Source organism: Chinchilla lanigera, unplaced genomic scaffold, assembly GCF_000276665.1.
Source record: "Chinchilla lanigera isolate Chin_1 unplaced genomic scaffold, ChiLan1.0 scaffold00016, whole genome shotgun sequence".
NCBI classification, from domain to species: Eukaryota; Metazoa; Chordata; class Mammalia; order Rodentia; family Chinchillidae; genus Chinchilla; species Chinchilla lanigera.
The window spans coordinates 10,391,991-10,415,602 of record NW_004955417.1 but is presented as its reverse complement, the minus strand read 5'-3'; the positions used below and the strand labels follow the sequence as shown (position 1 = coordinate 10,415,602).

At 39.6% G+C, this 23,612-nt stretch overlaps 1 protein-coding gene across 4 annotated transcripts in view; it reads left to right on the top strand.

Moving 5' to 3' along the window:
* Positions 1-23,612, top strand: part of Cdh17 (cadherin 17, LI cadherin (liver-intestine)) — a 70,403-nt gene that overhangs the window by 25,406 nt on the left and 21,385 nt on the right. For all 4 annotated transcript variants that reach the window (XM_013512690.1, XM_005381804.2, XM_005381802.2 and 1 more), the window contains exons 4-12: positions 6,765-6,899; positions 7,745-7,883; positions 9,886-10,044; positions 10,135-10,334; positions 12,797-12,928; positions 13,237-13,387; positions 17,377-17,592; positions 21,353-21,429; positions 23,290-23,481. In XM_013512690.1, the coding sequence (XP_013368144.1) occupies positions 6,765-6,899; positions 7,745-7,883; positions 9,886-10,044; positions 10,135-10,334; positions 12,797-12,928; positions 13,237-13,387; positions 17,377-17,592; positions 21,353-21,429; positions 23,290-23,481 (1,401 nt within the window). The remainder of the gene's footprint in view (positions 1-6,764; positions 6,900-7,744; positions 7,884-9,885; positions 10,045-10,134; positions 10,335-12,796; positions 12,929-13,236; positions 13,388-17,376; positions 17,593-21,352; positions 21,430-23,289; positions 23,482-23,612) is intronic.

Below are 23,612 nucleotides of genomic sequence, written 5' to 3'. Positions count from 1 at the left end.
CTTTAGGTCATGCAGGCAGAGTCCGCATAGATAAGATTAGTGCCCTTCTAAAAAAGGCTTAAAGGAGCCTTTATGAGGACACGTGAAAGGTGCCACCAAAGAGGACAGGTCTTCCCTCCACCCTTCCTTCCCGTCTTTTGCTTCCTTTCTTTCTGTGATACTGGGGATTAAACCCAGGCACTGTCTACTGAGCCACATCTCCAGGCCCCACCTCACCCTCCCTTTAGACATTTTTTTGGGGGACAGGTTCTTGCTAAGTTGTTAAGTTGCCCGTGCTGGGCTTGAAATTTTGATCCTCCTACCTCAGCTCCCCGAGAGTGCTGGGATTACTGGCATGCACCATCATGCCTGGGTCTTTTACATTTCTATCAGCATTGTATAAGAGTTCCAATTTTTAAGTATCTTCAACATTTATTATCTTTTTTATTATAGCTATCCGAGTGTTTATGAAGTGGTATTTATTTGTACCTTTGCTTTGGATTTCCCTAATAACTAGTAGTGTTGATCTTTTCATGTGCCTCTTGGCTCACTCTCTATATTCTCTGGTTAAATGCCTACTCAAATATTTTTCCTATTATTTAATTGGATTGTTTGTCTTTTTATTGTTGTAAGAGTTCTTTAGATATTCTTCTTGTAAATCCTCCCTTTGGAAATATATCATTAATAAGTATTTTCTCACAATTTTTAGGTTACTTTTTAAAATTTTCTTGATAGTGGCCTTTGAAACAAAAATACTTCTAATTTTATGAAGGCCCATTTATTTTTTCTTTGTGCTTTTGGTGTCATAGCTAAGAAACTGTAGCCTTCTCTAAGACCATGGAGGTTTATGTTATGTATGGTGTGAGGGCAGGGGTCCAGTTCATCTTTTGCATGCAGATATTCAGTTGTCTCAGAACCATTTTTTGGAAATCATTATTCTTTCCCCATTATCTTACCACCCTTGCAGAAACCAGTTGGCCATAAATGTAAAGATTTGTTTCTGAACCCCTGCTAATTCTTTGATTTACTTGTCTATCTTAAGTGTTACACTGTCTTCACTGTGGTTTGTGTGGTTAGTATTAAGTCCTACAACTTTGTTCTTTTCCATGATTGTTTTGGCTATTCTGAATCTCTTTCTTTTCTGTATGAATTATAGCATCAGCTTGTTAATTCTTTAAGCAAAACAGCTATAATCTTAATAGTGACTGTTTTGAAGCCGCAGATCAATTTGGGATTATTGCCCTCTTAACAATACTAAAATTTCCAGTCTGTAAACATGGGATATTAAGATTTATTTAGATTTCAAGATTTATTTATTAAGGGTATTAATTAGAGGTAAATATTAAGGAGATTAAGGATATTTGTTAAGGATCTTAAGACATTTATTTTTTAAAATTAATTTTATTGGTATACTTTTTATTTTAAAGAGAATAAAAATAAGAAATAAAACAATAAAAATGACACAGAATTTTAAAAAAAGATGATAGGAAATTAACAATGTTGTTATATTGCATATTGTTATCTTCAAAGTAGTTGTTCAGACTAGCAGATATAGGCAATATTGATATTTTATTTTGCAAATTTCCAGAACTTATTAGCTGTAATAGTTTTTTAAAAAAAGATTTCTTGGGATTTTCCATATATAAAATCATGTCTTGAGCAAATGGAAGTAGTTTTACTTTTTCTTTCAAAAGGGTTGCCTTTTGTTTGTTTTTCTCAATAACTCCTCTTGCTAGGTTCTCCAATAATAGTTCAGTGGAAGTGGCAAGACTGGACATCCTTGGGCTGGGGATTTAGCTCAGTGGCACAGCGCCTGCCTGGCAAGTGCAAGGTCGTGAGTTCAATCCCTGGTACCAGAAAAAAACAAAAAGCAAAAAAAAGATTGGACATCCTTGTTTTGTTTTTTTCTTATGGGTAAAGCTTTTAGTCTTTTGCCAGTAAATATGACATTAACTGTGGATTTTTGTAGATGTCATTTATCAGCCTGAGCAGTTACATTCTACTCCTAGTGTCTTGATTATTTTTATTATGAAAGGATGTTGGATTTTGTCAAATAATTTTCTGCCTCAATTGAAATACACATGGTTTTTGTCCTTTGTTCTAGTAATAAAGATTATATTAATTGATTTTCCTATCTTGAACCTTGCATCCTGAGGTCAATTCCACGTGGGTCTAGTGTATGATTCTTTTTATGTTGCTGTGTTCAGTTTGCTAGAATTTCATTGAAATTTAGTGTCTGTACTCATAAGAGACATTGGTCTGAAGTTGTCTTTTTCTGATCTGGTTATCATCATAATACTGGACTAAAAATGGTTTGGGAAGTGTTCCTTAATCTTCTAGTTTTTGAAGAAATTTGGGAAGGTATATCAATTCTCTATTGCATGTTAGGTACAATTTACCAGTGAAGCCCTCTGGTCCTAGCCTTTTCTTTGTGAGATTTTTTTGATTGCTAGTCCACCTTTTTTTTTTTCTTGCTGAGGTTCTATTCATTTAAAAAAATTATTCTTGATTCACTTTTTGTATTTTTGTCTGTCCAGGAATTTGCCTATTTTCCTAGGTTGTCTAGTTTGTGGGAAAATAATTGCTCATAATAGTCTCTTAAGTGTTTTTTTTTTTTAATTTCTGAAAGATTAGGAGTGATATGCTTTCTATTTCCTGATTTTTCTTACTTGAGTCATAACTTTTATCTTGGTCAGGACAGCTGAAAATTTGTCAATTGTGTTGATCGTTTCAAAGAGTCAACCTTAGCTTTGTTGATTTAGATTTTTCTCCTTTGCTTTCATATTATCTATTTTAGTAATTTCCACTTTAATCTTATTACTTTCTCCTGCTTGCTTTGGGGTTGGATTATCCTTCCTGTTTTTCTTTTCTTTCTTTTTTTTTTTTGAGACAGGATCTCACTGTGTTGTTCAGGCTGGTTCTGAGTTCACTATGTAGCCCGGGTTGGCCTTGACCTCAGAGTAATCCTTCTGCCTCAGCCTCCCAAATGCTGACATTACAGGCATGCATCACCACACCTGGCTCTTTGTCTACTTTCTTAAAGTGAAATATTTATTTGAGATCCTTCTTTTTAAATATAAGCATTTATATCTATAGATCTTTTAAGTACTGCTTTATCTGCATCCCATATGTATACTGTTTTTTATTTTCATTTATATCAGTATTCCTTTAATTTCCATTTGAATTTCTTCTCCAACCTGTTGATTAGTAGAGCATGTGGCTTATTTGAACATATTTGTGTATTACTCAAATTTCATCCTATTATTTTAAATTTCAATTCACTGTGTAAGAGCACATATTTTTTATATGACTCCAGTCCTTTCAAATTTATTGAGACTTGTTTATGACCTCACATAAGATCTACCCTGAAGAATGTTCTGCATAATTGGCTTTTGTTGGATGGACTATTCTGTAGCGGGCTGTTAGCTTCTGTTTGGTTTACAGTGTTATTGAAGTATTGTATTTCCTTGTGGATTCTCTGTTCTATACACTATTGAAAGTGAAGTTGTAATCTTCAACAGTTACTGTTGAATTGTTTGTGTTCCCTTCAACTCTGTCAGTCTCATGTAATTTGGAGTCTCTTGCTAGGCACATGTACAATTGTTATGGTTTCCTGGTATACTGATCCTGTGTCACTGCAGAATGTTATTTTTGTCAGCAACAGTCTTGTCCTAAGGTTTTATCTGATCATAGTATAGTTAATTTCATCCTCACTTTGAAGAATAGTTTTGTTGGATTTACAATTCTTACTTGAAAGCCTTTCTCTTTTGGCATTTGGAATTTTGTTGCCTTCTGGCTTTAATGAAAAATCAGATGTTAGTTTATTGAGAAGCGCTGGTATGTGATGAGTCTGCAGTTTTAAGATTCTTGCTGCTTTCAAGGTTCTCTCTTTGCTTTTCAAATATTTCATTATGATGTGTCTAGGATTAGGCCTCTCACTTTAACCTGTTTGAAGTTCTCTGAGCTTCTTGAATGTGTAGATTACTGTTTTCCCAAATCTGGGAAGTTGTTGTCAGTCTGTGTTCAAATAAACTTTCTTCTCATTTAGTTTTGCCTTTACTCCTGGGACTCTTACTATGCATGTGTGTGTTGCCTGATGGTGTTCCAGCGGTCTCTAAGGTTTTATTCATTTTATTTTTTCTTTCTGTACTTTAGGGTGAGTAATATCAATGAATCTAGCTTCAAGTTCACTGATTCTTCTAACTCAAATCTGCTTTCAAACTCCCTTGAAAAATTTTCCATTTCAGTTAACATACTTATCAACTTCTGAATTTTTGTTTTTTAAAAAATAAAGTTCTATCCCTTTATCAGTATTTTCTATTTAGTGAGACTTTTTTTCATCCTCTCCATCCTCTAAAGATAATTTCTTTTAGTTTTGATCTCATTTAAAATAGACAATTTAAAGCCCTTAGTAATTCTGAAATCTAGGCTACCTTGGGAAATTTTTATAGAATGATTTTTCTTCTCTTGTGTTTGGGGCTTACCATTCTTACTTATTTGTATATTTCACAATAATTTACTGAAATTCAGACATTATAAACAATATAATGTAGCAACTTTAAATTAATTTCCTCCTTTTCCCAGGGCTGGTTACCATTTGTTTGGTGACTTATAAACTCATTCTTTGAAGTCTATATTCTGTGTTATGTGTGGTCACTGGGGTCTCTGCTCAGTTAGCTTAGTGTTCAGGTAATGACCAGACAGAGATCACCTTAGGTACCTTGAACCAATAAATCTCCCAACATTTTCCATGCTGCTATGAGGCACACCTTCATCCATATGGCAGAGAGTTTACAGCTCTGCCTTAGCTTTCACTTCCTGCTTGTGCAGAACCTCAAAGTTGCCAGAGCTGAGGGAGTAGGGCATGTTCACAGCCCTGCCCATCAATGTGGGCTTCTAGATTTTTAGTAATATGTCAGAGATTTTCAGAGTCTCCTATGGACAGCTTATTCCCCAAGTTTTGCTTTAAAATTCTTTTGATCAGCATTTTATTTGCTTCACTTATTGTTATCACATGCCTGCAATGCTAAGCAATTGCTGATGATGCTCTTCAACATATGCTGCAGGAATACAATTGTAGTGGGTGAGCTCTGAGTCAGCCTAAATGAAGTTTAGCCCTTGTCAGTGTTTCCTGGGAAATGACAGGCCAGATAATGCTAGTTCTCTGCTAATGGGCTTTGGGGAAACTTCAAGCTCCTAAGTCCCCTCTGTAGGACTGTGCTTGTGATACTGTTCGTTTCTAAGCCTACTTCAGATTTGAGCAAAGAACAATGGCATTAGACAAGTTAAAGCACCTCAAAGCTTGGTTCTTACTGATGGTCACATTTTTTTTTTAATTAAAATGTCTGGCATTTAATTAATACCTGAGGTTTTAAAAAAGTGATATTTGTACCTATTCCAGTGTTCTCATTGCTTTTATGGAGGAGAAGGTCTTTCTCCTTTCCCACTGATATCTGAGTCTTTTTCTTAACCACGTAGCAGTTTACCCTGAGTGTCACGTGGGTGGTACATTTGTTTAGGTACTGAGTATCGTGAGTGTTGCAGGTGTCATGTCAACTAGTTGATTCTTGTATTGAATAAATTTGATAAAGTTGTCATTTTTATATTTCTTCTTATATTATCTTATAAAAATTAACAAAAATATGAAGTTTGGTCATCCAGTACTTAAATAATTGTACTGATAAGTGATTAAAACATCAGTGGCAACTCTTTTGTTATATAAACAATAATAAGCAAACATGAACAAAAATACCCCTTCTTACCCATAGTATGACTCACTTAACATCTCCTCAACTCTTAACGTCTGAAGAATTCTCATTTCTTGCCTATTTGGCAAGCATAATTTTCATACTGTTATAAATCATATATTCTTTTAAAATTTGTATTATAGCATTGTTTTATATGTCTCTTTACAACAAATCCTTTAATGATTAATATTCTATCAAGTTTATATGCTATAATAATTTAAATACATCTTAACAATTTAGGTGTTTTCAATTTTACCAATCTGATGAACTTGTCTTATGCTGCATTACTTTTTTTCTTTAAGATAAACTCTGTAATGCTTACTACCAAAGGCTACATTTTATTCCTTATTTCTAAAAGTATTATATGAATTATATTTCTTTATACCCTTACTAACATTGGCATTATTATTTTTCAATTTATTGATAAAATAAAAATTTAAAATTATTGAGATTGAAGAACTTTTATGTCATTAATGTCATGTAAAGTTTTATTTTTTATTGTCTTGAAAGGGGTTATAATTATTCCATGAATAGTGATTGATTTTTTTACTTCTGCAAAAGTAAACAAGAGATTATTATATAGTATAGCATGAAGTTGAAGCTATTATATATTGTTTTCCTTAATATTAACATATTTCTTAATCTTTATTACAGTTTTTGGAAGTACTCCATGGCAGTCTTTTATTCTAGCAATAAAACTACCCTTTTTAATGTTTCTTAGGTGCTAGTAATGTTGTACCTTTCAGACATTCCAGGAAACTCTCCATTAACCCCAGCTACCATGGAAAGCATTCCTGGCTTTTGTCAGTGTACTAAATTAGATTATACATTGTTTCATGAGGAAAATGTATTTTGAATGTTATAAAAATAAGGCACAAGCAAACTTTTAGAATGTACCACTTTAAAAGACTTGAGATTTCTTATTTAGTGATTTTACAAGTGGAAACAAATCCTGATATTGGTGACTTTCTACAAAATCCACAGCATTGTCTTTCTTTATGACCAAGTCTTTAAAAAATATTCTCATTTCTTTTCCAGTTTAAGCTCAATCCTCCTGCTGTGGCTTTTGAACTAGATGGGGAGACAGATGACATAATTAAGATGGAACCTAATGGACTCCTGTATTACATCAGAGCCCTGGACAGGGAAACAAGAGCTACTCACAATCTCCAGGTGAGTTGAGACCGACAAAGGGATTGGACTCCAACCTCTACAGCACCCGGGGTCCTACAAACCCCATTGGTACCTTGATTCCCTGTACCCCATTTCAGCTCTCCTAACGATAACTTTGCAAACCTCATGTGAATATTTTTTTTTACCTACTACAGAGAAGCATAAGGCAAAGTGCCCTCTTCCTTGGGGTTTCTTTTTTTTTAAACCAGAGTAACCCAGTTTAGATTCCTAAGACCCTCAGATGGTCTTACTCATTCAAATAAGGCCCTGTTCAGGCACCAGAACCAAATCCAAGCCAGTGCTCGCTGATGCTTTACTGCTGTCTGCCTGTGGCTGTTAAGTGAGCTCTAGACCCTTACTGAAGTCAGTGTCAGGGCTAGGGTGGAGCTCCTCCGGGCCTTGGAAGAAGCAGAAGGAACCAAAGGCCAGAGGCTGACTACAAGACCCTGTAATTTCATGGTTGGTGTCCAAATACCTAAGAATGGCAGAGCTAATGCTAAAGAACAGCAAGCCCACAGCTTCCTGCTCAGCACCTTCTGCACGCTGATCACCATCACGGTTCTGTGATGTACATGGCCCTTCCATAACCTCAAGGGTCAAAGTGCTCAGCCATTTAAAACAGAAGCACGTTCAGTGTCCAGCGCTGTGGAAAAGCTCTGTCATGACGAGCCAGGCTGAATGATTGGACCCCTGCTTTAGCAGTTTGCACTGTAGTCTCTTGTGCGTTCCTCTGCTACAGCCATTAAGCTGTTGGTTCTTTGAACTCTAATTTCCTTCAAGTGACTTCTGGGTGTGTGGTATGAAGTCCAGTCTCGCCAAGGTGGTTTGTTTTCCCTCAACATCAGATTGCAGCCCTGGATGCTCAAGGAGTGACAGTGGAGGGTCCAGTCCCTATCACCATAGAAGTGAAGGACATCAACGACAATCGTCCCATGTTCTCTCAGGAGAAGTATGAAGGCTCAGTGAGGCAGAACTCTCGCCCAGGTGAGAGCGGGGCCTGGAGAGGTTCATGGAGACTGGGAGGGTCTCGGGAGGAGGGGCCAGATTTGTGTGGCTAACAGCTGAGGCGATCACTTATGAAACATTTACTACCTTAAATTTCACAGTGAAGTTCAGAGAGCTGCCTTATTATCTCTAGTGCTGTAGACCAGGGTTTCTCATTTTTGGTACTGCTGATGTCTTGGACCTGATAATTGTGTTTTTGTCAAGGCCTGTCCTGTGCATTGTAGGATATTTAACAGCATCTCTGACCTCTATTTACTAGATGCCAGTGATACCCCTAACCTGAGTTATGACAATAAAAATGTCTTCAGACATTGTCAAGTGTGTGTGTGGGGACCACTGTTCTGTGGTTAACTTCAAAAACCCTAGAGCTCTAGAACACTCTAGAACCATCTGGAAAGTCAAGGCCGCTCTCCCAGTCCAGGCAGGAACCTACATTAGCATAGTCACTGCTAGCTCCTGTTTGTTTTCTTCTCTTATGTTTACCTCTCAGCCGTGGCTTGTCCTTTCTCTATGCTGCACTGACTTTCTAACCTTTGTTTCCACAAAAGCCCTTCATCAAGGCCTACGTGTGCATGGCAGGCACCTCTGATGAGCATCACATCATAACTGCACAGGACAAAAATAAAAATTAGACTTCCAGATTCTCAGAAAGACTCTTACCTATTGTCATCAACTCACCATCAGATATTCCTTTATGATACTCAATCTTTTCCTATTCTTCAGTGCCCACAACTAATAATTCAGGGAGCAATATTCCTTCCACTTTATTATGTGGAACAATTCCACTGTCCCCATCCTTGTCCCTGTGATTGCATACCAAAGACTCTCACTCATAGACTCTGCTGTGTGAAAATTCTGCAGGCCATATTTCTTTCTCTTCACCAATAGAATCTTCTAGAGAAGTGGCTTTCAAACTTATTGGCCTTATGACTCTTAAAGTTTTTTTTGAGTGCTTCAGTGAAATTTTAGTCACATGGGTTATAGCCAGTGATATTATGGTCAAGGTTTAACAATTTTTTTTTTGAGGGGGTGCAGAGCCCTGATTTGTGAATTTCCATCATATAAAAACTCTCATCATGCTTATTTCAAGCTGCCAATGATATAAATAATTTACTCACAAAATTTCTTAAAATTCAAAACTGATTCTCACTACCTGACTCCAGTTCATCACGGGTTATATCTAATACTATTTACACTGCTAGACATTTTAAAAAACTTATTAAATCATGTAAAAAACAAAGAAATATTATAATGAAAACTATATTTTTAAGACAAAAGCAATTTAGTAAAAGTAACAGTGCTGAGAAGAGCACCATCATTTTAATCTTTGCAAATTTAATGTCTGGCCAGGGATTTAGCTTAGTGGTGCAGCGCCTGGCAAACGTGAGGTTCTGAGTTCAATTCCTGGTAACCCTCCAACAAAAAAATCAATATCTGGATAAAGGGAAAACAATTGTGTTATTTCTGTTTCTACATTTATTCCACTGCTATATGCTATTTTCGTTGAAGCAGTACCTGGATAAAAATTAGTCTCATACAGGCATGTAGTTGGAAAGGAGAGGAACATTTTAAAAGTATATTCAGATTGTGGATTTTTTTGATATGATACCAAAACTTGAAAATCTTAAAGATTCATTGCAATGCAGAATCAGAAACTCGCTCAATAACATATTTCTTATTCCTTAATACGAAACTTCACTAAGTTACCTTGTGCTTTGAAGGAATCGTCTACATATACATGCTCTTTAACTTTATAGACACCTTGAAATAGACTCCAAGACTCCGAGAGGTCTTTTGACCATACTTTGAGAAACTGTATTCTAGGGGAGGGGAGAAGAATTAAGATTCATTTTTTATGATATGAATCCATAGCATCTTCCCCCATTGGATCTCTGCTTCTTAGAAGGCAAAAGTGGTTACAGTAGGTCTGGTTTTCAACTGTCTTTTTTGTTTTGTTTTCTGGTTATGTTTTGTTAAACAGGAAAGCCATTTATGTATGTCAATGCTACAGACCTGGATGACCCAGCCACTCCTAACGGCCAGCTTTTTTATCAAATTGTCATCCAGCTCCCCAAGATCGACAATGTTATGTACTTTCAGATCAACAACAAAACAGGAGAAATATCCCTTACCCAACAAGGTAAGTTAAGGGATTCACATGAAACTGGGCCAGAGAAAGAGACAGGTCTGTCCCTTCCGGAGACATTGCATTTCCTCTTGTTTCCCATAGGGGCGCAGGAACTGGATCCTGTGAAGAATCCTTCCTACAATCTGGTGGTCTCAGTGAAGGACATGGGAGGCGAGAGTGAGAATTCCTTCAGTGATACTGTGTCTGTGGATATTACCGTGAAGGAGAATATTTGGAAAGCCCCAGACACTGTGGAGATTATAGAAAACTCAACTGATCCTCACCCCGTGAAAATTACCCAGGTAGTACCCAAGTAGCCCCTAGAACCTACAAGATAAGTAGCCTCACTTTGTAGACACCTACCCTCATGTTCTTCACAAACACGTTTGTATTGTGTCACATAATTATAAAGCAAATGAAGCAATCTCTGGCCCCAAGTCTCTGGAGTTCATCCTTGTGCAAAGAAAACTTGGATTCAGATACATATTTGAACTTGCAGAGAGAATTTCTCCCATGCTCACCTTAAAAGTAGACAGCAGGGATGTTTGTAGTCCACTGTTGGTGGTGGGGTCATGGCTGCTTTAGTGAGTTATCTAGGTTACCTACATCGTATACATGGTTTGAATTTAGCAATGCAAATATTCTTTAGAAGGTGCTACCTAATCTTGTGGGGGAAGGTCTGGACCCAATAGACTCATGCTAGCAGAAGCTCTGAGGTAGACAGAGAGGTCTGGCCGAGGGTAAGAGTCATAGCGGGCAATCTTTCCCCTTGAAGAGTGCACTACCCCATCTTCTGTATGCACCTCTCCTTTTCATCCAAATGGCCTTTCTTCCCCTCCACAGAGGGTACTCTCACCAGGAGCCCTCCTACCTTAGCTTCTAGAAGTCCAGCCTGGATCCTATCGACATCTGATCTTTTCTGGAAACTCAGGGGTTTCTTGTAACACTGTGGAGTAGTGCGAGAACCTAGGTTTGGAAGCAGACAAATGAAACCAAGTTCCCATTACTTTAATGACTGATAATAAACAGTGTAACTGTTCTGAGCCTCAATTTCTCATTAGTAAAATGGAGATTATAAGACTTCTCAGAGTTATTGTGAAGAGTCATTGGCATAGTGTCTGTGAAAGTGAATAAAAGTTGTTAATTTTAAAAAGGACTCAGTTGGGGCTGGGGATTTAGCTCAGCGGCAAAAGCGCCTGCCTGGCAAGCGCAAGGTCGTGAGTTCGGTTCCCGGTACCGGAGAAAAACAAAAACAAAAACAAAAAAGGACTCAATTTGTAGTTCCCTAAGATGTTTTTAAAAATGATGCTATTGTTGCTAACAGGCCTTGAGTGGCCCATCCTATTATATCTATTGTCTGACCTAAGGAGACTTTCATTTAATGAATGTTGAATTAATGAATATCACATTTTGGCAAGAAAAAGGAAAATAAAGAGGGATTTTGTTTTGGCAACTAAGCAAGTATGCCAGTACACATTACCATGAGGCTTTCAAATTTAGATCCTGGATGGAAGCCTTTCTGTTCACTATTCAGATTATCCTTATAGACATTCATAAGTGTTAGAACTCATATGCTTAGTTCTTGGGGCTGCCAAAGAAAGGAAATCCCAGGGACCTACGCCCAGTTTTGAGGCCTGGAGAAAGTGCTTTAGGTGTTCTGAAACCCATGGACAAGAGTGATGTAGCGCAGCTCAGAGAATTAGAATGTAGGCTGAATTGTAGGACATAGGCTGAGCTTACTTTCAAATCGGGAACATAATCTTAAGTATTGACTTTGGGTGGTGCTTACATAACTGGCAAGGGACAAAATTTCCACCTAGCCTAAGAGAATGGTTTCATGTGGAAATTTCAACTAGCACTAGGATCTTGGACAAGAATTTAAGTTTTTGTGCTCCAGTTTCCTCATCTATAAAATTGAGCTGTCAGTAGCTTCCATTTCATAGGGCTATTTGAAAGTTAAATGAGATCATTCATAAAAGTATTTAGAATTGTGTATGACATTTAGTAATTCTTCCATGAGTATCATTATTAATAATGTAAAATATACACTATTAATAGGTTAGAATATCAGAGAAGCCAGGGTCTGTCCAAAAAGTTAACTGCTCTTACTAAGGGTTTGTTTTCATTTTTAAAAATTAGGTCAATTTAAAAACAACTGTAGGAGTTTACAGTTACTCTACTCCCTGAAGACTGTAAGAATAAATATTTAGGGAGGACTGTGTCCTATTTATGTAGCATTTATCTTTAATCACATGGAGAAGAGTTTAACATGTCTCATACCATTCTTACTCATCTGCAGTGGTCAGTTTTGGAAGCTTCTCATACATCATGGCTTAGTCCTCAGATAACGCTAGTGACCAAGTACACTTTGTTTCTGAACTTGATGTTTCATGAATATGAAGCTTTCACCATCATCCTTGTGAAAGAAAATAGCCCACAGAGTCTTTAGGGGGTGGTTCATAAAGAATTGCTTGCTGGGGATATAGCTTAGCGGCACAGTGCCTGCCTAGCAAGCGTGAGGTTGTAAGTTGGACTCCTGGTACCAAGACAACAACAAAAACATAAATAATTGCTTTAGAGAAGAAAAATCCCTTGGTTTGCTTTTTGTGCAGCAGAGTTTTTTTAATGTCTTATCTTAGGTTGCAAGTGAAAAATGTAGCTCAATTGTTATAAGAATACACTGACGTCCAAAGGCATTGCCAACTGAGAACCAGGTCTCTCATATCCCTTTGTCTTTCCTCATTGTTCGTTTTTGGCCCTGCAGGTGCAGTGGAATGAACCGGGTGCACAGTATTCCTTAGTTGAAAAGGAGAAGCTTCCAAAATTCCCCTTTTCAATTGACCAGGAAGGACATATTTATGTGACTCAGCCCCTGGACCGAGAAGAAAAGGATTCGGTAAGTAAAACAGAAGAGTTTGACAGGCAGCAAGATAGAGGTCTATATCCTCTTACAGTTGAGAGCGAAATCAATTTTACTTAAGAAAAAATCTGTGTTCCAGACTCCACTATATTATTGGATCTCAAAGACATGACAATTTGATCATATGGCCACCACTCTGAGCCACTGTTTTTCATCTCCCAGTTCTAAGTAAACTGAGAATAAAGTGGGGCAGAGGATAACCTAGAAATGAAACAGCAATTTTCTCTACCTTTTAAGGGGGACAATGAAGGAGTCTTGTCTCAACTTTGACCTTCCTGTTGTAGCACGTTTTTTATGCAGTTGCAAAGGACGAGTATGGAAAACCACTTTCACACCCGCTGCAAATTCACGTGAAAGTTAAAGACATTAATGACAACCCACCGTCCTGTCCATCTGCAGTGACTGTATTTGAGATCCAGGAGAATGAAGCCTTGGGTAAGAAATGAGAGCTGTTGAATTCTGTGTAGCTGTCCTCCCTGTGTCAACTCTGTGACTCCTTTCCACTGTCTGTTGGGCAGAAGGTGGACAGGGAAACCTAATCGTGGCCAGTTGTCCACGTCTGGGACAGCACAGAGATTGAACATATCATGAGAGCATGTAGGTAGAACATCTTTGGTTTAAACTGTATCTGGGTAGCATTCTTAAATTGGAGCTTTTATAACTACTATCACCACTAGTTGTTATAACTTCTATTATTAACACCACTATACCCTTATCATTATTGCTAGTACCATAACCACCCCACCATTCTCCTGCATAGATACATTGAGGCATTTCATTGGCAGAGTTTTCCCATAAATCATCTTATTTGACCTCTACTTAAACTAACTTCAAAGAGATAAAATTTACTAAATAAACACTAACTCACAGTACTGATAAGAGTTGGATTTGACCTTTGAGACTGCCTAGTCTCTAGGAAACTGATAATAATGCAAGAGGCTTGTGGATAAAGTTAAGTCCATCTATTTTTATCTTTTTTTTTTACTTTTTAAAAAATTATATCTCATTATAACCTCAAGTTTTATATTAGAACTTGTATAGCTACTATATAGTGTTTGTATATACTTGTACAGCTTTTGTATAGCTACTATAAGGACATACTGATTTCTGGGAATCTTATGGCTTTCTTGGATTTGGGGAAACTCTTGCTTGTTTCCCTCTCGTACTTGATCCCATTGACTAAGCTGGCTGGATTTCTTAAAGTGTTTTGGTCTATTTGCCATGTAAGTTTCTGAGGCTTACAAGCATAGCAGCGTCTTGGGACTATCATCTCTAGGGCTTTGCTCCCTTGTGGTGAGATTCTTATATTCCTTATGCACATTCGCATCATTCTTTTGACCTCTTTCCTCTTCTTGCTACACACCTTTGACAAGGTAGCTACTTTCCTGGTGGCCTAGAGGGTGTGCTGGGAGTGACTTTCTTGCTCTATGACCATTCTTTTCCTTTGTGTTGTCAGGTGTCCTACAGAGGTTACTTATTGTTAGTGCATTTTTCTCATTTTTCTGTTTCATTTATTCCAATTTTTCGCTTCAACAAGAAGAGTTAAATGGTAGGTTTGGAGGATTTGGTAAATTGAAAGGAAGACTTTGTCATGGTGACAACTGTGTAATAATGTGATGCATAACAACAGCCAACAAACACTTGTGACATCATCCTTTATGGAAATCAGGGATGGTTTGATGCTGAATGAAGATGTGAAAGCTTTGAAAACCTTTCTAGACAATACCTCAAGTCTATTGCATTGGACCAAGAATATAATGTTTGTTATCTGTATATAAGAAATTGCTCCCAAACTTAGTAGCTTAAAATAACAAACATTAATTATAGCTTTGTGAGTCAAGAATCTGGATACCTTGCAGCTATATGCCTCTGATTCAGAAACACACACATACAGACCCAGAGAAGAAGAGGGAGAGGGAGGGAATATGAACAACAAGTGAGTTATAGTCTCTGTATAACCTAATCTTGGAAATGTTAGCCCATATTCTATTCATCAGGATGAAGTCATAAGGCTCAGCACCTGCTCAGAGAAGGATTTCATGAAGAGTTACAACTCTTGGCAAACGAGGAGTATTGGGAGCCATTTTGGAGGCTGCCCATCTCTTTGGGAAGAAGATAGCACTCATTTTCTGAGACTGATAAAGAAGTCATTGTTGATACAATAAATAGTTCAGGGGCTCAGCATGCTTCTTGCTTCTTTTTAAAAGTGAGAATTTATTGTTAAATACTTCACAAAGTCTTTAATCGACTGAAAATTCTTATAAAGCAATGAAATATATTCTGTATGTGTGGCTTAAAAGAGGGACAGGACAAATCCCCTGCACTTTGGAGGTTCACTGTTTAGATGTCAAGTCATGCTGAGGTGAAAATGCTGGAAATAAGATACTAACTCACTTCTCTTTTCTTTACACTTTCTTATTTAGTCTTTCACCATCCAGTGGCTTGTGGGACTTCTTCCAAGTCTTAGCAATACCAATATTAATTTTTAAATCTCACTTTCTGGAAATTTGGCTTTCATGGCATCCTCACCTCCCTAAAATATTCCTGGATGCCCCCCAAAAATGCTGCACAGGCTCCTGAATCAGCTTGGGCTGTCACTCGTTCCTGCCTCAGGCAGTCAGAGATATGGTCCTTCCTTCACTTGGGGTTCATGCGCAGATTCCTCTTGTTCCCACCGGGAGATGTCCCCTGATGCCAGCCATCCTCATAGTGCCTCCAATGGCTGGAAGCTTCCTGTGGAGGGAGAGGAAGGTGCCCTCAGTTGTTATGTCCACTTGCTAAGGGAAAGCATCCAAAGCAGGGCTACTCAGACACCAAAGGATCACAGATTTCAGCAGAGCACTCTTCATCCCACCATTTGCACTTCTCTGACAAGGACAGATGCATGTCACAATGGTAACCAAGTTGTAATGGATTTAGAAATGAGCAGCGACACACTAGACACATATTCTTTCTGTTGTGTTGCTCCTGATGCCCCTGAACCCAGTCCACGAGACACACCAGTATGAGTCCAGCTCCACTGTAGGCATAATACAGGGACTTCCCTTCCCCACTCCCCCAAGCCAAAACCCACTAAGAGTCCACCTAAGCCAGTGGAGGCAAACTCATCTGGCAGAGGCATGTACCTAAGTCCACAATGAGATGAATTCAAGTCTTAGCTCTGGTGGGAGTGTTGCTGTATGTAAGGAAATCCACAAATTCCCATTTCAAGGAACAGGTAGTTTAACACCTACCAGAACTCACTCAGAGCTAACAGAGCACAGAGTCACCCCTGACTTCTGGAGCTGCCTGGGACTGAAACATTCACAGGAATATAGTTCCTAGAGCTGTGAGCTGCAGTGCAAGGGCAGGGGGTGGAGGGGCCATGCCTGTTCTTTGCCCTGTGTTATCTTTGGGGTGGGGTCAGTCTCTGCCATTGTTCCATAAAGTTGGTTAGAGGCAAACCAGGGTTGGCTTCCCCTTATTGGATTATACTCTTTGCCATGTGTACTTGTGTCCTAAGGGTGCCGTAAGGAATTACCACAGACACGGTTCCTTAAAACAACAACGACAAGTTAGTCTCTCTCTGTTCTGGAGGCTGAGAGTCTGAAATTCAGGGACCAGAGCCTCCGGAGGAGAATCCATTGCCTCTTCTGATTCTGTTGGCTGCTGGCAGAAGCACAATTCCAGTATCTGGCCTCTTCCACATCGTCTCTGCTTCTGTGTGTGTCAGGGTCCCCACTCTTATAAGGATCCAAGGGCTCCCCTAAACCAGGGTGATTTCATTACCATAACCTTAACTAGTTACATGTACAATGAACCTCTTTCCAAATAAAGTTCCATACTGAGGTTTTAGGTGGACGAGAACTTTTGCAGGGCGCTCTGGCCCATATTATATCCCTCTCTATGTTTTGAAGTCCAAACCCTCTGTGTGTGGTGAATTGTGCCACCCCTTCAGGCAGTGGAGTTCTAACCCCAAGTACCTCAAAGCGTGGCTATGTTTGGAGTTTGGGTCTTTAAAGAAGGAATTAAGGTAAAATGAGGTCCTTACAGTGGGCCCTAAATCCAACATGACTGGTGTCCTCCGAAGAGGAAATTTGGACACAGAGAACATGATACGAAGTCATAGGGAGAAGAACATACACAAGCAAGGGAAAAAGGCCTCAGAGGAAACAGCCTTGTCAGCTCCCAGCTTCCAGAATGATGTGAAAATAAATTTCTGTTGTTTTAACCACCAGTCCAGGACACTATTTGATAGCCCTGGATAATGAATGCACAGTAGTAATTAACAAATCACACCATGGAGTGAAAAATAAATGTAAAAGCCATTGTTTGCATGTAAGATTACTTAGTGCTTTTTGGGAACCTGCTTACTGAGTGAATCCAATTAAAAATAGATGACATGGGGTCTGTAGAAATGGATTTTCTTCTTTTCTTCTCCATAGGGAGCAGTATCGGGGTCTTTACTGCCCATGACCTGGATGAAGTAAACACCATCAACAGTATCTTACAGTATAAAATTGTGGAGCAAACCCCCAAAATTCCCGTGGATGGACTCTTTCTGGTTGAAGAATATGAGGGAAAGATCCAGTTAGCTAGACAGTCCTTGAAGAAGCAAGATGCTCCTCAGTACAACTTAACAGTGGAGGTGTCTGACAAAGGTTGGTATCACACATGTAGTCATGGTTACAAATCATTGTTTGTTTTCTAATTATGATGCACTGGGTTCCTCAGGCCTGGATACATTCAGACTCTGCCATCTTTGCTTCCTTTGTGAAATACATGCTGTCTAGAGTAGTAACTCAGACAACATTGTTGAGTTTTTCTGGGTCTTCCAAGAAGCAGATGCCAGGAGGAGATTAAATGTACATCTCCAGGGGATGCCTTGGGAGGAGGGGGGATGGACACAGCAGTAGAAGCCTGATCCTAAGGGAGGGAGAGAGGGAGGAAGGAGTGCCCTAGATCGTCAGGCAGTCTAAGGAAAGCTCACTGTGGCTGTCTGGGAATACATTACCTCCAAGAATGTGTCCACCTTAGCATCACCACCCTGTGCAGTAGCTGGCTCGGGGCAGCCCATGCAAAGGAAGCCTTGGTGCAAATCCACTGTTGAATTTCACAGCACAGCACTGGGGCATCCTTGATTAATATCCTAGTTGTCACAAGTCTGCTCGGCATGTTCTGGTAGTCACTGTGGTCACAGACAGGAAAATTAATTGCATTTCCCAACTCTTGCTTTCAGGCTCAAACAGCCTTCCCTATGGAAGTCGGGGAGAAATGTACCTTGGGGGAAGGTCTGACGCCTTCCGTCAGATTAGCTGGCCTTTTGACAACATTGGGAAACATTCTCCCCTACTTCTTGCCCACTTCTAAAACAGTTGGTTCTTAATCTGTGTTGGGTCACAAGACCCTTTGGGAATCTGATGAAAACTGTGCATTCTGAAACACATGCATGTAATCTTAGACAAATGTGCACAGACACATAAAAATAAATTTATTCAGAGAGAGGCTCATTTGGGGGCACGTAGATGCCTAGGAGGTTAAGCATCTTTCTTTGAGTTAACTTAGATTACTAAACAAGTCAGTAATTGCTATGCTGGGGAGCACAGGTTACACAGGCATGGGGTGGGGGAGAAAGCATCTTTCCACACTTTGCATCACACTTCTCTCCCTTCTGTGGATGTTAATATATCGGGGGAATTAGATTTTAGCAAACTGCCAGTGCAGAATGTCGAAATTCTCTAATCTGGCAAATATTGAGGGTGTAATGTTTGTTTAACATTATAGTGAGGTACAGCAGTGGAGGGTATAATAGATCATGTCTGTCCATGATGAACTGAGTTTCACACTATTAGCTGGCCATTCTTTCAGCAGTTACAGAACATTTACCTTGTTTGACATCCCCAGCAAGGCATTAGAGGTACACAGATGAATAAGACCCAGAGTCAGTCCTCAAGGAGTGCTTGCTGTGGTAGAGAAGATAGACATATGAATTAGTAAATTGCAAGGAATAGGTCCAAGGTAGCCCATGAAAGAAATGAGGGAGGTGGAGGGATAGAGCAGGTAAGACTTTCTGGAAGAAGTCTCACTGTGCTGAGTTTTGCAGGGTGAATATGATGAGTTGTAAAATTATGTAGGTCTTGTGGAAGAATGGAAATTCCATGTGCAAAAACACTGGGATGTGAAGGAGTTTGAAGTTATAAGCATGTAATGTGAGAATCAGATTATAAGTTGTTCATGTGTGTGAGTATAGAAAACATACTGTACTCACATACTACTTGTACACATATATAAATATGTGTGTTGATGGATTAAGCATTCAGTTTTCTACTACAGAAAATTAGAGAGCAGACTATAATTAACATAGTTTTACATAAAATTAAGAAAAGGCCTGTTAAGTAGGAGGCCCATGCCTGGCCCAAACAAGGTATTTGCAGAGTAATGAGCTAGTGAGTTTGGGCCCTAGGTATGAGTCAGTTTTCCTGTTGCTGGGGTATAATACACAACCACAACCTATAGGAGGGGAGGTTTAACTTAGCTCACAGTTTCAAGGGTTTCAGTTCACAGTCAGTCAGGCTCAAAGGCAGATATGTCATGGCAGAAGGGTGTAGTAGGGCGAAGCTGCTTACTTTATGGTGGCCAGGAAGCCGAGCAGACCAGTGCCAGAGAAGAAAGGGTGAGGGAGCAGACATAGACCTGAGGGTCATGCCTCCACAAGCCACTCAGACACACCGGGAATGTGCCTTACTAATCACGTAGGCAGCTTTCAAGACAATCAAGTTGACAAACTTAACTGTCACATCCTGGGAGGACCCCATTCTTATGTACAGATGTCCTGGGGACCAGTCACAACTTTAGTCAATATCTGCTTGTTTATACTGAAACTATCATTAGATTACATCTGGCCTCATGTTTGGTACATTGAGCAGAAGCTGTAGAGTTCGATTACCTGGTTGTATTAGTCCGGATCCCAGCCGGAAATTGGATGGCCTCTCAAAAGCGGTGACCAAAAGGAGAGGCAGGGGGATCACAAGTTGGAGCCAAGTTTGGGTGACTTAGGAAAAACTTGCCTCAAAAAAAAAAAAGGCTATAGATGTAGCTTGGCACAAAGCCCTGAATCCAATCCCCAATACCTCCAAAAACAAACAAATGAGGATGTGTAAAGGTCATGGCAGGGTCAAGGGAAACCAACAAGGAGGTGTGAAGCAGAGTGCGCAGCTTTTACTATCTGAAGCCTGAGATAGCAAGACCTGTGCCAGTAGCCAGTTAGGAAGGGGACCCTGGCCACTTTCCTCATCCTCTTCCTCTAGTCTCCTGCCAGGCTGCCAACTGCAGAACCAGCTGTTACCACTGACGCCATTAACAAGGTCAGTCCCTGGGCCACAGGGGAAGTTGAAGAGCAGAGAGTAGATGGGAGGGCAAAAGGAATGCACATATCTCTATCCTGGACCCACCATTAGACAGCTGTGTTCCCCTGGGCGGGTTACTTAACTTCTCTACCTCTTGGCTCTCTTATTTAAATAAAGGGGAATGGAAGATAAAATGCAGGTAATACACTTAGTATAGTGCCTGGGACACAGACAATATGAATAGTTTGTATTATGATGAAAGTCTCTGTTCTGTTACTTTCCATGTCTTATGGATAAGCTGACCAAGATACTGAGACATTGCATGATACTTCAACTTCTTATATCTCTGATGACAGGCAGAGCCAGAATTGAAACTATGGGATCCCAGACCCCATAATCTTAACCATTGCACAATGCAGCATGTTGTGTTTGAATGATGTCGATCCCAACAAAGACTGTGTCATTTGTTTCTTGTTCTGGGTCCCTTTCCAGGCACTCCATTCTCAAATGGATCTGAGATCAATGTGTCTCTAAGTCTCTGGACCGTCAGACCCACTGTGCAAAGCCTGTGCCATTCCCCGGGGTTCCATGAGCTGTCTTTTTAGCTGCCCTTGGAGGAGGCCAACTGTACCACACCTCCATCACTCAGAAGAGAGGGAGCAGGGGCCCTTCAGCCTCTCCACTGTAGAGGGAAGATGTGTTTGCATGAGGAAAGTCAGCCCTTGGGCTGTTCAGGAGGGCTTTCTGGAAGGACAGTTTTGCAGTGGACTTTAATGACTGTGTAAGGTTCAGAGAAGGGAGGCTGCTTCACACAGAAGGGAACAGCCTTCCCTCGGACAGGGCAGGTGTAGGGCAACGGGGAATCCAGAAAACTTCCCTCGGTCTCTCTTCATCTCATACCTCCCTTTAGGCGACCTGACTGTGAGGGCAGGAGGGGAGCAGAGAATCCCCTCCCCAGAGAGACTGCATGAAGTTGTGATATGGCTGTCACTTCACTTGCCAATTTTTCCTTACAGATTTCTAATTTTAACGCATGATTTATAGTGAACATTTCTGATATAACTTTGGTTTTCAGATTTCAAGACCCTCTGTGCTGTAGCAATCAATGTTATTGATATCAACGATCAGATTCCCATCTTTGAAAAATCAGATGTGAGTAGTTTTCACCATTTGTTTTTTTCTGTACTTTGTTCATATTACTCAAACCTTAATTCTGGGGCAAAAAATAGACAATTGTGAAGAAAAATGCCAGACATGACAGGTAGCCTTGGTCAGCGATCCAGCAACAAACCCAGACACCATCTTTAGTGGAAATCTTCAGGGAACAATAACATTCACCGTTATAGTGTGTTTATAAACTCCTGCCAACAGCTCATTTATCCCAAGGACTGCTTAAAAGCTACAACCATATCTTTATCAAATTGAACAAATCTGAGTCGCTGTGTATAGCTTCTCATTATAGACTTTGTGTATAGATTACTGCTAGATCTCGAACATTTAGAGTCAAATATTTAATATTTGGATCATTGGCAACTTTAACTCATTTTGTAATTAACTGGATAAGAAGGAAAATGAGCTTCTTGTTTAAGCTGAAGACAAAATATTCTGAAGACATTTGCAAGAATTAGGAGATTAGACATAAGGAGAAAATGAATTTAGGACATCAAGTATACAAATTCCTGTTTTCTTGTTGTTAATACAAGCTTTAGACTTGGTGATGGCTTTTTCACTGCTTCCACTAAAAGGGACGTCTAGCTTTATTTAGTTTGAAGGAGAGAGAAGCCCATTTGACTGGATTGTTTTGTCATGTTTGAAGGCAGTGATGAGGCAGCCTCAAGCCCTCTGATGATGTTCATAAATCAAAATAGTAACAAGGCTGTGACAAAGAAGGGCACTGATTTATGGTCAGGCTCAGAAAAGTAGGAGGTGTGACTGAACCTATCTTGTATAATAGGGACTGAGGTTAAGCAAGTGTGAAATAAAGACTCCACCACTTCTCAGCCTCCATTCTCTTGGGCATTTTCTCTCTACCCAGTGTTGTGATCTCCTTGCATCTAGACAGAGTTTTTAGATTGAGGGTAGGAATCCTGCTTTGGAATCTCAGAGCTTAGAAATACAAATGGAGCTATAGCAACCCAAAGCCTGCCTCAGGTACTGCAGTGGTCCTCGCCTGGGCCCAGTTACCATCGTGAAGATCACACACCAGGAGAGAGGACCTGGGGGATTTTCAGGGGAGTGGCAGATGCTGTAGGTCATGATTAAGAGCACAACTTTGGAGTTGGACACGCATTCGAATGTCAATTCTATGACTCACTAGCAGTGTCATCCTGGGTGAGCTTAACCTTGCCTGCTTTCTTCCCCTGTTAAATGGAGAGGGTGTACAATATGGCTATTCAATACAGTGTCTTATTTCTTATCTTTATTGAGCACTGACTATAGACCAGGCATGTAGGGCTTTCTATGCATTACTATCTCTCTTAATCCCCAAAGCAAATAGGAAGTAGGTTCTTTTATCTCTATTAACCAATGATTAAGCTGGCACTTAAAGAAGTAAGGTAACTTGCTTCAGGTCACTCAACTGATAAATGGCACTGTTAGCACTCGTACCAGCTCTTTGACCCCACTGTTCAAGCTCCTAACCTCTATCCCTTTTTAAGAATTAATTAAAATAATTTATGTAGAGTGCCTGTAGCATGGTAGATACTTAATACATTATAGCTATTTTTTATATCATTAAAGTATAATAGTTATAGCTATTAAACATATTAGATATGGGAGGGGAAATCCTACCAATAAATCTCTGAGATGTGTGTTCCTCTGTACCAGGGAATTTAGTTCATGACTATGACTGATGTTAAGATCAAATACACCATATTCATAAGTAGGTAAGATATACTTGGTAAATATTGATGCAGACTATAACCGTGTCCATTCTGGAACAAGTGTACCCTGTGGCAGTTCTGCTTGATGACAGTGGACATTCTCATTGTGTCCCTCCCGTTTCCTCCTCAGTATGGAAGCCTGACTCTTCCTGAAGACACAGCTGTTGGGTCCAACATCTTAATCATCAGAGCCACAGATGCCGATGAGCCATTTACTGGGAGTTCTAAAATCGTGTACCAGATTATACAGGGAGACAAGGAGGGAAGACTGGGGATTGACACAGATCTCCATACCAATGCAGGATATGTCACAATTAAGAAGGTAAATAGCCCATTAAATGAACTTCTCTTTTTGGTGGATTAATTTATTTATGATTATGCGAGGACCTATAAATAGTACTAGAAATGATCTCTCAGGCATGGCGGTGGCCTCTTTGTGCACTCTGTCATCCC